This window comes from Alnus glutinosa, chromosome 4 (assembly GCF_958979055.1).
Source record: "Alnus glutinosa chromosome 4, dhAlnGlut1.1, whole genome shotgun sequence".
In the NCBI taxonomy this organism is placed as follows: Eukaryota; Viridiplantae; Streptophyta; class Magnoliopsida; order Fagales; family Betulaceae; genus Alnus; species Alnus glutinosa.
Window position 1 is genome coordinate 9,811,961 of NC_084889.1, and position 16,157 is coordinate 9,828,117.

Below are 16,157 nucleotides of genomic sequence, written 5' to 3' on the forward strand. Positions count from 1 at the left end.
TAAGTGATGATTTAACATGGTATTAGAGTCAAAAGTTCATGAGTTTGAACCTTGACTTCGTTATTTACCCAATTTCAATTATATTCCTTATTCCACGTGTTGGGCCTCACCTATTAAAAGATAGGTGATTATTGAAGTATTGATTAAGTAATTAAATTTACCTATTTCTATCAGCTCAAGTTTTTGAGATAAATGGTTATTTAACATGGTATTAGAGTTAAATGTTGTAAGTTTGAACCTTGATTCCGTTATTCACCCGATTTCAATTATATTCCACGTGTTGGATCTCACCTATTAAAAAATAGTTTGAACCCACACATGAGAGAGAGTGCTGAAGTATTGATTAAGTAATTAAATTTACCTCTTTCTAATTACCGGGCTTAACTGTGAGCTCTTATGCATAAAAAAAAAAAAAAAAAAAAAAAAAAAAAAAAAAAAACCTGAAAGTCATAGCATGTGACTATAATTTTTGTATATGGGTTACCGGAAAATGAAAGTCATAGATAACGTACACTTTTTTGTAAGAATTTTACTTGTATTCATGAGTATGTAACCTCATAGTATGTGACTATGATTTTGCATAGCTTTATACTTTGTGGTGTAAAAATTTTATACTCGTAATCTTTAATTAATAAAATATCAAATAAAATATTCAAATCTTTTATTAAAAAAAAAATACCGAAAGCCAGCAGCACACCTTCTAATATCCTTCAAATATTTACGCAAGTATTAAATAATCAAAAGTTGGTAGAAAAAATGTACTCACGCGTGTCTCAGTCTTTGATTGAGGTTGACTGCCAAAACACCTTTAAATTCCCGTTCAAAAAAAAAAAAAAACACCTTTAAATTCGATTGCTGCATGTGGTAAAATAATGTTACGAGGCATACACGATTTTATGTGTTGTTCTAAACCGTCCATATAAAGCGAATACCGTGAGAATAATCGTTGAGGTCCCTGTGAGAATCTTCATGTTTGATTGGGTAAATATTAAGACATGAATTTGACTCCTGCAATAAAAATCTTAATGTTTGATTAATATAAATTGGCTGAAGTTTTTATTAATGTGGTGGTGGAGCTGGGCATGCTATGGCTCACCTCTATTTGAGAAACTCAAAGAGTAGTGCTTACGATCCACTGCTTTGTAAATCGTCTATGCTCTTCCTATTGAGGTTTCAACAAATAGATGCTATTATAATTTCGTTTAAGAAAAATAGGAAAAAAAGTCAGATCTGATTGCCCTATAAATCAGTTTATAAGAAATTTTTGTCCCTATTATATTATATTAGTGTTTTTCAATTTTCATTTTTTTTTTTATCTATATTCTCTATGCTTCTCTTCTTTCATTTTTTTATTATTATTATTATGAAACTAAATTATAAGGAAGAATCCCGCGCATAGCACGGGTTACAAGCTAGTATATATAAATTTAAAGTCAACTCTACATCATATTGTGTTTTCTCAAAATAAGTATACCCACAAAAGATTTTCTCAAATGTATATTCAATTGAAAAATACTTTTCACATTTATATCACATCAAAACACATAACTGATGAAACCATTAGCATAGACAAACCATAGCATATTGACCGCTCTAACCACACTATTACCCACTCCATCGAGACACCTAAAATGGCTTCATGATAATAAATCGCAATCTGAGAGGATCCTAATTCGTATATCAGACCCAAGTTTCTACAAGGAAATTGATTTTGTTCAATTGACTTCCTATAATGAACATCTCTTGACATTCTTATAATGGGAGGCAAACGTCATTTTCAAAAGAATAATGCTATACACTACCCCTTCATCCTCCTAAAGCTTATGTGGCATGGTCTCCAAAACCAAAAACTATGGGGAACCACGCCATAAGCTTTAGGAGGATGTGAGGGGAATGTGAGGGTGATGTATACCATGCATCAAATACTACAGGAGACCACGCTACATAGGCTTTAGAAGGATAGGATGGTGATGTATAGCATTACTCTTTCCAAAATTCAATGAATATTTATAGTCCTCACTTGCTCACCCATTAATGAATCCCAGAATAGTTGGTCAACAAACTATTTCTGCGAGATTAACTATTAGCATCCACAATCAAGACAATAATACATGATAATGGGGCTGTAAATCCCCCTATATGGGGGTTTCAATAATTTTATCGTTAATCCATTTCTAAAATATATCTGTAGTGCCCCACTACAATTGGACCGATGCATCTAATAATTGGTCACAAGACAAAGTATAGAAGCATTGTGCATAATTAGGCCTGACCTCAGGGAGCGTAAGCTGAAGGGCCCTCCATTGTGTGAAATGAAAGGGACTTCTACGTCAGGGGCTATGAAAACCACAATAAACCTTCATATAAGCAAGCCTGCCGTCCATAATCAATGGCCAAATCATTCGGCACAAGGCAAGTTGGTGCAACAGTACCGAATAGCTGTTACTGATTTTAAGATAGAAATGAGAAAGATTGAGAGAGATTTGAGAGGGAAAGATTAAAAGAGAAAGATGAAGAACAATTTTATTCAAACCCTTGGCAATTCGAGGAGCCAAATGCCCTCCAATTTCACAAATGAACATCTGATTCTAACTTCCAGAATCCATTAACAAAATACAAGTCTCCTTATTTATACACCCGCCAACGTACTAACAGAAGCTAACAGAAATACAACTAACAGAAGCTTGCATGACGCATGGCCTTGAGCAGCTGCCAAGTAACTCCCTCAAGTCCACTTGCCCTGCCACGTGTCAATAGTAAGATTTAGGCTCCTTAGAGCACTAGTAGCAGTTACCTTATATTGGTTATCTTCCCTATATTTAGGAAAAATTTCATGAAAACATCAAAAAACGTTCCACAGCAGATTCCCTATATTTAGATGAGGGGGTTGGGAATGAATAGTAATTTTCTATGTATACATGTCTACTATTCATTCCCTATGTATTATTTTAATATAAAAGAAGTATAATTAATTGATATATGGAAGAGATAAAAAATAGGAAAGAGAGAACAAGAATAAAATAAGAGTAAAAAAAATAATATTGAATTGATATAGGAAAAGGTAAGGGAATCTATTGTAGGGTATTTTTTTTATAGGGAAGGAAAAAGTAGTTTTGTTTCTTAAATATAAGAAAATAGTTAAGAATCTGCTGTTAGTAATCTTACATTACCTTTTCCTTTTTAAGAGCACTAGTAGTAGATGCCCTATAAGTAGTTTTTTTTTCCCTAAAATAGGAAAAATGTGAAAAAAGTTCCCAAAAACCATACCACAATAGTTACCCTAAAATAGATAGTCACCCTATTGGGTAGCATTGTAGCTTTCCAACAAGATATTATAATCCAAAAAAAACCATCTCCCTCTCCTACTCCTCTCTCCTTCCTCCTTCCCCCGTCCTCCATCGTCTTCACCTCAATTTCACCTTCTAGGCTTCCACCTTCCTCACCGGCTCACCCCTTCTCAATCCCCACAAACCCATTTTCCGACCACGTCTCCACAGCTCAAACTCAATCAAAATCCAAAATTTCTTCAACCCCGGCAAAGCCCCAAGCCCCAAAATCACCTCCCCACGTCGATGTTCGGAATCAAATCCATCAACCGGCCGTAGAGGCCGAGGATCTTGAACAGCTTCTCGGGGGATCGCTGGCTTATGCTTATCACTTGGGCGAAGTTAAAGAGCTGGATCGCCGGGCCATTCGTCATCTTTGCTCATCGTCGTGGAGACGTGGTCGTCGGATCTTCGCAGGTCATCGTTGTCATCTATTGCTCCTTCATGAAATTGTGTTTTCATCTGGGCTTTCTTCTTTGATTTTCTCGAGAAAAGTCTGGTGTTTCGAAAAATTTGGGAATGCTGTTGTTTGTTTGGGGTGGGGAACAATTGTCGGCGATTTGGGAATGGATGGATTGACTTCGTCCATAGGGTAGAAAGCAACGAGAGCATCGCCGGCCAGATTAATGGGTGACGAGAAACAGGGCATTTGGGTTTGTGGGTGGTGGGTTTTGAGAGAGAGAGAGAGGACGAAGAAGCCAAGAGAGGAGAGAGGAAAAAAATGAATAAAAAAATAAAAGTAAGAAAGAGAAAAAATAATAAAATAAAAATAAAAAATAATATTTAATTGATATAGAAAAATATAATGGGAAGCTGTTGTTGGGTATTTTCGTATAGGAAAAAAAAATGGTTTGATTCCCTAAATTTTTCTTAATTTAGGGATTATAGTTTAGAGTTTGCTACTAGTACTCTAAGTACCTTGCCCTCAAAGTGCTAATTTCAAGAAAGGTAAGCTAGCCTCCTGAAATCATCACGTGAGCTTTGAACTTCCTATCTTACACATGATCAGAAGCTAAAAGCTAGCTGACCACTGGAACTTCTAGGAACTGTTAAAAGGACACCTCTACTTGGCCTCCTGAAATCATCACGTGAGCTTTGAACTTCCTATCTTACACATGATCAGAAGCTAAAAGCTAGCTGACCACTGCAACTTCTAGGAACTGTTAAAAGGACACCTCTACTTGGAGCGAAGATGTAACTAAAATTATTGGAATTCAGAAAAAATAAAGCCTCCACATTGAGCCAAGCAACCCAAGCTTATTTATATTGCTTCCACGTGGACTCAAATTCTACACGTTATTTGCAATTGGCAGCAAGGCACCAGCCGGTCCTCACCAATCTACAACTTCAGCCTCACATGGACACGTAGGAGCTTATCTACCTTCTTCTAATAGACTAATACGTTCCCTCTTACAGATAATAAGGTAGACATGGCCAGCAAAACTTAATCCACTGCTCCAGCGTCTGGGCCCTCAGTGTCAATTTCATGCGTTAGGCTTAACTGAGAGGGTAACAGAATGGCTTCTCTCTTCACTGCCATTCTCATTTCGTCTTCTTCTTCCACTTGTTTCCAACGCCACCTATGCTTAAGGACAACAAAATCCACTGCATCCTCACGCAAGTGGGGAGACACAAAGGAATACAAGGTGTGATTAGAGATGTTCTGCACGTTCATACAAGGTCCTGCATGCACAAAGTCCACGTTGATGTATGTGGTGCTTTCCAATTTTGCTTTCCACATTTCATGTATCTGAATTCGAACTTCAGATTCTCCCTTTCCGCACACAAGTTTTCTTCTTCTTGAGAAGGCTCCACCAATTCTTGAAGGTGCATCACCACGAGAGACTCACTTATGTGTGGTTGAGGAATTTTGTCAAACAGGAAGGTATCCTCAACCTGATCTGTTGCTGGATGAATTTTGTCTCTCTTCTCTTCTTCTCCTTTCTTGATTTGGCCTAGGTCTTCTACCTTCTCAATAACTGGAGGTAGCTCTTCAACCTCCATGGAGTCAATTGCTAGAGGAACGATCTCCGTAACTTCAAGCGTTTCTCTCCCGTTCAAGGCCAAGGCCAAATGTTCCGCCTCCGGAGAAAATTTGCTGAAGAGGCTACCCTGATTCTTCCGAGTGTTTGCCATAATTGCAGCTGTCAAATCGTCAGATCGTTGCTGAGCAGCTTCTTGAGACTTCTGCTCGGCTTCTTGAGTCTTCCGCGAATACTCTTGCTGCAACTCCTGGAGCTTTCTGGCGTACGTAGCATTCTGCTCAAGAAATTCATCAAGTAGTGCGATAACTGCAGCTTTTCGTTGTTGCTCGGCTTGTTGAAATTTCCGCTCAGCTTCTTGCTTCTTCTGCACATGCTCTGGAACTCCAAGAACGAGATAAAATCCAGCAAATCCGTCGTTCCATCCACATCCATCAGCAGAATATTTCAGCGCCGATTGATTCGTTTGAGTCATCTGGATTGATCAAATCAACAGAGCGGAAGTATAGATCGGTGCTCTGATACCAATTGTAACGGTACCGAATAGCTGTTACTGATTTTAAGATAGAAATGAGAAAGATTGAGAGAGATTTGAGAGGGAAAGATTAAAGGAGAAAGATGAAGAAAAATTGTATTCAAACCCTTGGCAATTCGAGGAGCCAAATGCCTCCAAGTTCACAAATGAACATCTTATTCTAACTTCCAGAATCCATTAACAAAATACAAGTCTCCTTATTTATACACCCGCCAACTAACAGAAGCTAACAGAAATACAACTAACAGAAGGCTTGCATGACGCATGGCCTCGAGCAGCTGCCAAGTAACTCCCTCAAGTCCACTTGCCCTGCAACTTGTCAATAGTAAGATTTAGGCTCCTTACAGTTGGATTCTATAAAAAGAATCCATTTTCTAACCACAAATGGAGATGAAAAAAACTTGCAGTGGGAAGCACATCCTGTTTGTCTACAACCTTGTAAAGCAAAAAACAGGTAAAATCCCAGTTGATAATGCCTTCGGGGAATTGGTGATGATGGGTTAAACAGATAGAGCAGAGTGAGCAGGCACAGATGTTCTATTTGATGACATTACGTTCAACAGAATACTATATAGCATAGAAAGTTCAGAAAAACTTCCATAAGTGAGACAAGGACATCGTGATAAACAGAAAATGTAACATAAAACATCAAACTGTTCAATCAGTTCAATCTAGTAGTATTCATGAAAGGAAAAGTAGTAGACTGCTGGACATAATAAACATCATTTTTTTTTTTTTTTTTTGAGTAAAGTGCATTTTTTGTCCTTCAATTTTAATAAGGTTTCTATTTAATCCCCATTATTCAATTGCGACAATATTGTCTTCCAATCTTCAACATCATTTCATTATCATCCCTCCATCCAAATCTGTTTAAACTTGATGAAAATGGACATGGTATTTGATAGAAATTGTTGACATGGCATCACATCCTTTGGTTTTTTTTTTTTTTTCCTTAAAGAAAACAATCTCCTCCTCAACCCACCCCTACTCCTTTCAATCCCAAAAACCTCAAAAAATAACAAACCAGACAGCTACATATAAACCAAACAAATCTGTAGTTTCACACCAAAGAAATGAATTCCCCAGGAATAAAAATTAGTCACCGGATCACCAATTCCAGTGGGATGGAAGAGGATTTTAGATGGGGAGAGGAGCTTTGGGAAGAGCATTAGTTAGTAGTGGTGGTGCTAGTGTCTTGATGGGGTGAGTCGGGGTTTGTGTAAGGGTCAAGGTTCAGGTTTGCATTTGGGTGGTTTCCTCTGAATTGGTGGGGTAAGAGTTGTTGGTTTGGATGTTGTCCACTTTGGTGTAGGAGGACTTGGTGACAACATACGTTTCAACAAGAGATTGGCGGAGGAAAAGTTGGGCAATAGGGGTTGTGGTGTTCCCATTGAGGTAAGGGTGGGAATCCATAGAGGCGTAGAATGGGGTGGATTGGGGCTAGGGTTGTGGAAGGGTTAGTGAAGGGAGGGAGAGAGAGAGAGAGAGAGTTTTGCTAATTAGTGTCTAACTGTAAATAATAAAACAACACACAAGAATTCTCAATTGACCTGGCAAATGATATGTCAGAAATTTTAATCACTTGATTACCATGTGTTACCTTCCGTTTAGTCAATTTAGGCAGACTTGGACAGAGAGATGACATTGGGACAATGGAGACAATTAAAAAGACAATTACAACTGGGAGAAGAAATATGAAATGGAAACACTACTACAAGTTGGAGGACCAAAAACATACTTTACCCTTTTTCTTTTCCATTCATCTTCATCCTGGTATGACTATAATCACCCCAGAAAAAAGTTATAAGGGATTTTTACATAAAATTGAAATAAATAAGAAAAAGCAATAGTAACAACAATCAAAACTTGCAATTAACACTGATCTTCAGGCTTTTACTAATTAACTCCACACAAGCAAAACAAACATAAATGATTTGAAGCATACAAATACCATTTTTGCAGACCTGAAGACCATGAGCATTAACCTACAGAGTCCGATAGTGAAAGGAAACAGTTCATAATGAGAAGAACAGATTAATTATCTTCAAGTGCAAACAGCCAAATAAACAAATACCGTATTAGAGATGTTTTCGTACTACAAATGAACAATTTGATTTTGTTAGACACGTTTCAAACTTGCTTGATTTGTGGTTGCTCCTGATGATGAGCCTTAACCCAAAGATGAACTCTGGAGACTGGCACAATCAAAATTCCTAACTCATAACCTTGGCTGGAATTGCAAATATATGATAATTTTATTAAAAGCTTGGCAGTTCAAGAAAGTTCCACGGTTTGCATGACATGATAAAACATCATCAAAAGAACTATGTGTGAAACTCTATCACACGACTAAGATTTTCAACAATGAACACCAGTTTAAGTAGCCAATGCAGTTTCTGTTTTTTCAGGGATGGTTTATGTTCTGTCAATGATGATAAACACATTTTTTCTTTTCTTTTCTTTTTATACGTACTTCAATCTCATAAAAAATGCAGAGTGATGCAACCCTAGTAAAAACCCCATAATATGGAGAGAAAAAAAATAATCCAAAAACTCAAGAAATGTAGAAAATGGCAGACTATTGAACGCTGCTATTCATGTGTAGAGGGATTTGAACATAATATTCTTCAGCTCTAATACCAAAGTATCTCGATCTTCAAAGCTCATTGCATTCCGCTTTCTCCAAATACACTACATTAAACACAAAAGAGCCATCCTCCAAACTTCTAAAACATTACGATTTCTCATATGTTCTCCCCAATTCACCAACGACTCTGTCACCCTTTTTAAGCATAAACCAAATCAACACCTAACAACTGGAAAAGTGAACTCCATAATTCTCTTGCTATTTCACAATGAAGAAGAAGATAATCAATAGATTTCCCACTCTTCTTGCATATACAAAACAATCTAAATTAAATAGTTTGAGATTGCACCTGTTTATAAATAGAATATGATACAAATAGTAATCAAAGATATAATACCAATTGGGGTTTTTCTAGACAGAGCCTGAATACTTCATTTTATTGGTCCAATCAAGCTAGCTATAAATTATTCTAGTTGATAATATTAATCTGGATACCCCACAATAACGTTCATCTTCCTCAAATTATCCGAAGTCAAGATTTTCCCTAACTGCCGTCCACACAAAGAAAGCCACTCTCGAAGGAGCTATAACTCTCCAAATACTCTTCCAAAGAAAAATGGGAACTTACAAAGATGGATAACACATGAAAGTAGGACAGCACTTCAAACTTCCTCCTTTCAGAAGGGATCCAACAAATTCTATCCTCACCTCATTGCCTTACTTTGTGAGAATACAATAGCTCAAAGAAAGAAGAGATCACTTCCACCTTCCAATCGCACACGGTCTGGTAAAGAATATATTACATTGTAGATTTCCATTTCGGAATTGCATATGATCTGCCACCCATGTATTCTTACAACATGCAATACTAAAGAAGTCCAAATGAGATATCTTTAAAGGTTGTTCCTCACACCATAAATCATGCGAAAACCTCACCTTGAACCCATCTTCCACCTCATATCTAATAAATTTAGAGAAAGCTTCCCACCCCCTCCATATACATTTTCACACTCCCACCTCGAAGGGCCCCGCAACCTCCTTAGAACACCAACCTCCCCTCAAACTATCATACTTAATTTCCACCACCAATCTCTACAAAGCCTCTCTCTGTAGCATATCACCATAACCACTTTCTCAAAAGAGCTCGATTAAAATGAATCAGATTTTTTATTCCCAAATCTCCTGGTTTTGTCGGAGTTCAAATTTTCGACCAATTCACTAAATAGAACTTCAACTCATTGCCAAGTCCACCCATAAAAAAATCCCTCTGAAATTATTCGAGCCTATTAGCCACGCCAACAGGAACAGGGAAGAGAGGAAGAGAGATAAATAATATGTCGGCAAATTAGAAATAGTGCTTTTTATCAAAGCCAACCTGCCTCCCTTAAACAGGTAAAGCCTCTTCCAACCCGCCAAACGATGTTCAGTTTTCCAAATAATAGTAACCTTGTAATAAGCTTCCTAAAGGAAGACCCAAGTACTTCATCGGCAAAGATGTCACTCTACACCCAAGGATACGAACCAAACCCTCTACATCACCCACATCACCTCTAGGAACTAGCCCAGGTTTAGTCAAATTTATAGGATTTTATGATTTGTTGCTAATTTGCCTACTTGATCGTAGTGGAGTATGCTTGTATATATAGAGTAGAATCTGAGTTCAATTAGATCTAGAATTACAATGGGAAGTATACATCAATTAGGATTATACCTAACAGCCGTGTACCTGGAGACTAGTGTAATACAATTCAAACTCTCTACTATTTTGATATACTAAAAGAGGATAGTTCCTTATCTAACTCTACAACATCTTTAGATGTGTTGTGTGTTGAAGAGTTGTTTGTTCCAATATGCCCCCTCAAACTCAACGTGGTAAGTAACCGGACGTTGAGGTTGGTCTTAAGAATGATAAATCTGGCTGCAGCTAGTGGCTTAGTGAGAATGTCGGCAAGCTAGTCTTTTCCTGAGATAAACTGAACGTCAAGAGCTTTTGATGCAACCATGTCCCTTACAAAGTGATAGTCAATTTCTATATGCTTAGTGCGAGCATGATAAATAGGATTTGACGCAAGATATGTAGCTCCAATGTTATCACAAAACAAGATTGGTGGTCGTGGAGATTTGACACCAAGGTCACCAAGAAGGGTCTGAATCCATGTTAACTCGGTTGAAGCATTTGCAAGGGCTTTATACTCGGATTCAGTACTGGAGCGAGATACAGTTGGTTGCTTTTTGGAACTCCATGAGAGGATTTTTTGCCTAGAAGAACACAATAATCAGAAGTTGAATGTCGATCATCCGGGCAGCCAGCCCAGTTAGAGTCCGAGTAGGCTGTGAGCTGCCGAGAAGATTTTCTATGAATGCATAAGGTATGATCAATTGTAGACTTCAAATAGCGCAAGATGCTCTTTACAGTAGATCAGTGAGAATCCCTTGGATCTTGCATGAATTGTGAGACTTTGTTAACAACAAAAGCAATATCAGGTCGAGTAAGAGATAAATACTGAAGAGAGCCTACTGTGCTGCGGTAGAGAGTAGTATTCGTAATTGTTGAACCATCAAACCGACTGAGAGTTGTAGAGGCTGACATTGGAGTAGAGACAGGCTTTACAAGAACTATATTTGTTTTTGTTAGAATATCATGAATGTAGCGTTGTTGAGATAGATATAAGCTGTCCTCATGCCAAGTAGCTTCAACTCCCAAGAAGTAATGTAAAGATCCAAGGTCTTTGAGAGCAAATGAGGAGTGTAGAGCACTTATAAGTTGAGAAATAGCTGCTGTGTTGGAACTGGTAATGATGATATTGTCAACATATGTGAGCACAAAAATGATAATACCATTTGCTTTGTAAGTGAACAATAAAGAGTCGGCCTTGGAGCTTTGGAATTTTAGTTCAAGTAGTCTAGCGCTGAGGCGCGAAAACCATGCGCGTGAGGCCTGTTTTAAGCCATATAAGGCCTTGTGCAGCTTGCAAACTGCCGTGGGATATGCTGGATGTTGAAAGCCGGGTTGGTTGGGCCATATAAACAGTTTCTTGAAGAAGACCATGTAGAAAAGCATTGCTAACATCGACTTGATGTATTGCCCAACCTGCAGAGACAGCAAGTGCTAACACAGTTCTAATAGTTATAGGTTTAACTACAGGGCTATAGGTTTCAACAAAATCAATTCTAGGTTGTTGATAAAAGCCCTTTGCTACTAGACGTGTTTTGTACCTTTCAATTGTCCCATTTGCCTTTCTTTTAATTCAGAAAACCCATTTGCAGCCAACTATATTCATGTTTGGTGAAGGGGAGACAAGAGACCAAGTTCTATTCTTGAGTAGAGCATCAAATTCTTCATTCATTGTGGTACGCCATTCTGCATGTTTGCTTGCTTGAGTGAAGCAAGGAGGTTCAACTTCATGTAGTGCTAGTGAGGCTGTGAGAGCCTTAGGAGTTGGATACTTGATTCGGCCATCCGTAAGGATTGAAGGTTTGAAAATTTTACGTTCTTGTCATGTATAGGACTTTATGATTTGTTGCTAATCTGCCCACTTGATCATAGTGCAGTATGCTTGTATATATAGAGTAGAATCTGAGTTTAATCAAATCTAGAATTACAATGGGAAGTATACATCAATTAGGATTATACCTAACAGCCGTGTACCTGGAGACTAGTGTAATACAATTCAAACTCTTTGATATTCTAGAAGAGGATAGTTCCTTATCTAACTCTACTACATCTTTGGATGTGTCGTGTGTTGAAGAGTTGTTTGTTACAATAAAATTAATCTCAAGTGAAATTGCTTCAAAACATATAAAAGAGGCTGCAGATGACAAAGTTGTTAACAATTCGCCTCACAAAAGATCAAAGTATCATATGCAAACAATAAATGTGACACTGTAATCTCTTCATTATTCTTTGACCCCATCGAAAATTATGATAAGAGTCCCTTATCTACTATAACAAACATCCTACTCAGCGTTTCCATAACAACCACAAACAATAATGGAGAAAATGGATCCCCTTGTCTTAATCCATGCGAACTACTAAAAAAACCAGAAGGAGAACCATTAATGAGAACGGAAAAATGCATTGTAGAAATGCAATGCGTTATCCAATCTCGACGTCTCTCCCCAAAGACACATCTCTTCAACAAATATAACAAAAACTCCCAATTAGCACGATCATAAGCCTTCTCAAAATCCAATTTACACAACACTCTAGGTTCTCCAGATCTAATCCAATTATCCAAACATTCATTAGCTACCATGACAAAATCCAGAATTTGTCTACCTTTGATAAACACAACAATAACAACAACATTGAAGACCAACAAATAACATTATGGTAAGTCAACATTCGAGAATCAATTATTGGTTTTGTTTACTTCAATCATAGGAAATACAGGGAAACCCAATTAACTAAACAGTTGTAACATGGCTTCAAGATAATTGGGACCATGATAGAAGTAAAGTTATGTACACATAAGAATTATATGAAAACTAATTTAATCTATTAATTTATCTAACCACAAACCTCACTTTTTGAGCACATCCAAGATAATTGATGAGCAAAGTAATCCGAAAAAGAATTAGAGTTCTATTAACTCTTTAAATAACAAGTACTTGAGAGGGAACAACATCAATGGATGATATATTCTTTAAATGGATAGATTCTCATATAAAGTTGAGATAGCCTAAAGACCAGTGAATCAATCCCCATATATCACATTTTATAAGTTCCAGAAAAATCAGGTGAAGAAATGACAATCATGCTCTCAAACACCATTGAACTAATCAAATTTTATGAATGCTCACCTAGTAAAAATGTTACATTTTCCTTTCTCCTCCCACCGTCCCAACCCAAGGGTGGGCAGTGCTGAGGGCGTTAGGTAACTTCGTGCGTGTGCGCGCCTTTTGAGTAGGCCCAACAAGGTTTTAGTCAAATGCAGAGGCACTATATTCTGTTACATATAATATTTTCATTATTAGCGGTAGAAATATAATAGGTTGAAGTTCTAATTCCTTAAGTCTAAAACTCAAGAAAACTTATAAACCAATCTAGGCAAGGTCATCTAGACATCTTTCTACAAAGTGCAACTTTACTTAGAGCCACACATCTTCTACAAAATCATAGGCCTGATCTTCCCTCAAAATGTTTCTGGTAGATGCAGCTTCCTTTCAATCTTTAACCAGTTTCTTTCTATTTTTTTTATTTTTTCCAATTCATTTAATCAATCTTCATCTTGGCATGACTACAATCACCTCTGGAGCTAGCTAGTTAAAAGGGTTTTCACATTAGTAATCAAGAAAAAAAACACAGCAACAACATTCAAGACCAGTAAATAATATTATGGTATCATGACAAAACCAACCAAACCAGTGTCTAAAGAAGTAAAGCAAGCAAGTTAAGCAACAAACAATTTGTCTTAAAATTTGCTCCCCTTGGAAAACTAAACTAGTTCTTGCGTAGTGAATACGAAACACATAATGCTACCACAACTAAACACCTTTCTGCTACTGATTCAAATTTCAGGACTAAACACCATAACAAAGCAAAATGCTAAGAAAACCGTCAAAACAGAAACTGGTCCTGAATAGTATCGTACCAATTCTCATTATAATATATTTATGAAATCAATTCCAGTTTTTGCTAACTCTACGCAAACAATGGGAACCTACTTGGATGTTCTGGAGCAGACAAATACCGTTTCTGCAAATTTTACCACTACAAGCTGCGACTTTCGGAGTTTTGATGAACATTGTGGTCATTTCTAGAAAAGCCAATCTATCAACTTTGTACATCTCGGAAACAGTGAACTGCATATTAGGTTCTTCCACTTTCAATCTCATCGTAATTGCTCCAAGAATTCAAGCAAAACATCGGGGTTGCATAAAAGAATGCATTGCTACATCAGTAATCTCCATCCTCCTCCTCACTATCCCATTCCTCCTCTTCCCCTTCAGAAAAAGCCGAAATCCTCACTTCATTAATCTCGGTCCTCGCAGCAACAAGCTCATCCACTAGACCGTCCAACAAGTCGCTCTCACTATCCAGATTCCCATCCAAACTAGAAACCGAAAACAACTCATCCTCCTCCTCCCTCCGCCTTTCACTCTTGAGCACCAAATCCTTCTCCGCCACCTCCCCATTCTGCACCCGAATCCAGGGCACCCAAAGATCCGCGTGCCTCCCCAACGCCCTGTCCCAATCTCCCACCACCACCGTCCCCAAATTCGCCTCCCTCGCCCTCCTCAACATGTCCGAGAAATCTGAGTCGTCCGACACCAAAAACAACCAATCCACCCCTCGGCTCATCGAGTGCTCCATTTGCCTCTTCACCGCCCAATCCGCCGCCTGAGGCTTATCCTCCACCGTCTTCACGAACACCCCGGCGCGCCTCAGCTCCGAGGCCAGCCCGTACCCGACCTTCGGAGCGAGTAAAGACCGAGCCGCCTCGTTGTACTTTTCGTTTCCGGATATGAACCGCTCCTTGAAACGCTGCCGCTTCTTTCCCTTCAGCGACCTCATTCGGCTCAGCTTCTTCTGGCGCTCCCGCTCGTGGAGCTGCTTGAAGTGCTTCTTCAGGTCGAGATTGGTCTTGCACTTGCGGCCGCATACCCCGCACACATAGGGCTCGGAGGGCACGGCCAGGCCCTTGCGCTCCAACACGTCCAATTGCTTGCGCTCGCGCCGTTCCTCCACCACCCACTGCGGCATGTGGATGAACGCGTGGCGGTTAGCGTAGGCCGACATGTCGATGACTTCGCCGAACCGTTGGGCCACCTGTTTCAGCGCCATAGCCGCCTCGTACGGCGGGCCGCACGGGGGCTTGTTATCCAGGTCCCAGAGGACCACAACCTTTTTCTGCTTGGGCGCGTACACGCCTTGCTTGTTCTTGACCATGTCGATATCGGAGGCAGCGGAGAATACGACGCCGTTGGAGGCGCATGTTATGGTTTGGCGTCGAGGAGGAAGTCTGGTGGTGGATTTGATTGGGTAATGGAGGGAGTGAAATTGAAAGGAAGGGAAGGAAGTTGTGTGGAGGAAAAGTGAGGGGAGGGTGTGCATTGCATTGACGAGGAGATTCATGGTTCATTTTATGCTTTGCTGCTCACTCGCAGGTCGGTGTTATAGTTTCATTCTCAGATTTTTGAGCTCTGTGTATCTGATGCTAGGATAAGGAGGCCGTAGAGATGGGGTGAGGATATTCTAGAATCGAATTTGAAAAAGTTTCGGCAATGTAATTACTGGAGACTGTTTATGGGACTTTTGGTCGGTCCAATTTTTATTTAATTTCTCGCGATTAATTGTTTAAATTCTTTTAAATTTAAGTAAATAACTATAGGAAATCCTAATCGGAGTCATTATTAATATCTAATAATTGTTAATTGTTACTAACTTTACTTAAAGGAAAATGTTAGATTTATTTGGGCCCCACCCTCATGTGAGGGGTTGTTGTACAGTTGTTATATTAGTGTTGTATAAGAATCAAATCCCAAACTTAAAAGGCAGTTGCTGTTTAATTTTAAGAATAGGCAAAAGTGATTATTACCTGCTAACCGGTTTATAATATATATTTTATAATTAATTATTAAAAGTTTTTGTTTATGTCATCCGTTTGGTAGTTTTATTTTTCCACGGTTGAGAAGCCCACAATTTCTTAGATAATATCTTCTAGTATATTTCTTAGATGTTCATTTTATACTCATCCAATAAAATGGGAGTGCAATTTCAAAAA

The 16,157-nt window shown here is 38.5% G+C and overlaps 2 protein-coding genes across 2 annotated transcripts; both read right to left on the reverse strand.

The window, feature by feature from the left end:
* Positions 1-2,430: 2,430 nt before the first annotated feature.
* LOC133865248 (uncharacterized) lies at positions 2,431-6,417 on the reverse strand. The gene is made up of 2 exons (XM_062301616.1): positions 4,245-6,417; positions 2,431-2,740 (listed from the first exon to the last, which is right to left on the reverse strand). Exon 1 carries the CDS (start codon positions 5,781-5,783, stop codon positions 4,998-5,000), a length of 786 nt encoding a protein of 261 aa, XP_062157600.1. The 5' UTR covers positions 5,784-6,417; the 3' UTR covers positions 2,431-2,740; positions 4,245-4,997.
* A 7,586-nt stretch (positions 6,418-14,003) lies between these two features.
* On the reverse strand, positions 14,004-15,644 carry LOC133865282 (uncharacterized). Its single transcript, XM_062301660.1, has one exon. It carries the CDS (start codon positions 15,506-15,508, stop codon positions 14,330-14,332), a length of 1,179 nt encoding a protein of 392 aa, XP_062157644.1. The 5' UTR covers positions 15,509-15,644; the 3' UTR covers positions 14,004-14,329.
* Between the last annotated feature and the right edge of the window lie 513 nt (positions 15,645-16,157).

Coding starts and splice junctions, on each gene's coding strand:
- LOC133865248 (XM_062301616.1), bottom strand. CDS start 5,783: ATGACTCAAACGAATCAATCGGCGCTGAAATATTCTGCTGATGGATGT.
- LOC133865282 (XM_062301660.1), bottom strand. CDS start 15,508: ATGAATCTCCTCGTCAATGCAATGCACACCCTCCCCTCACTTTTCCTC.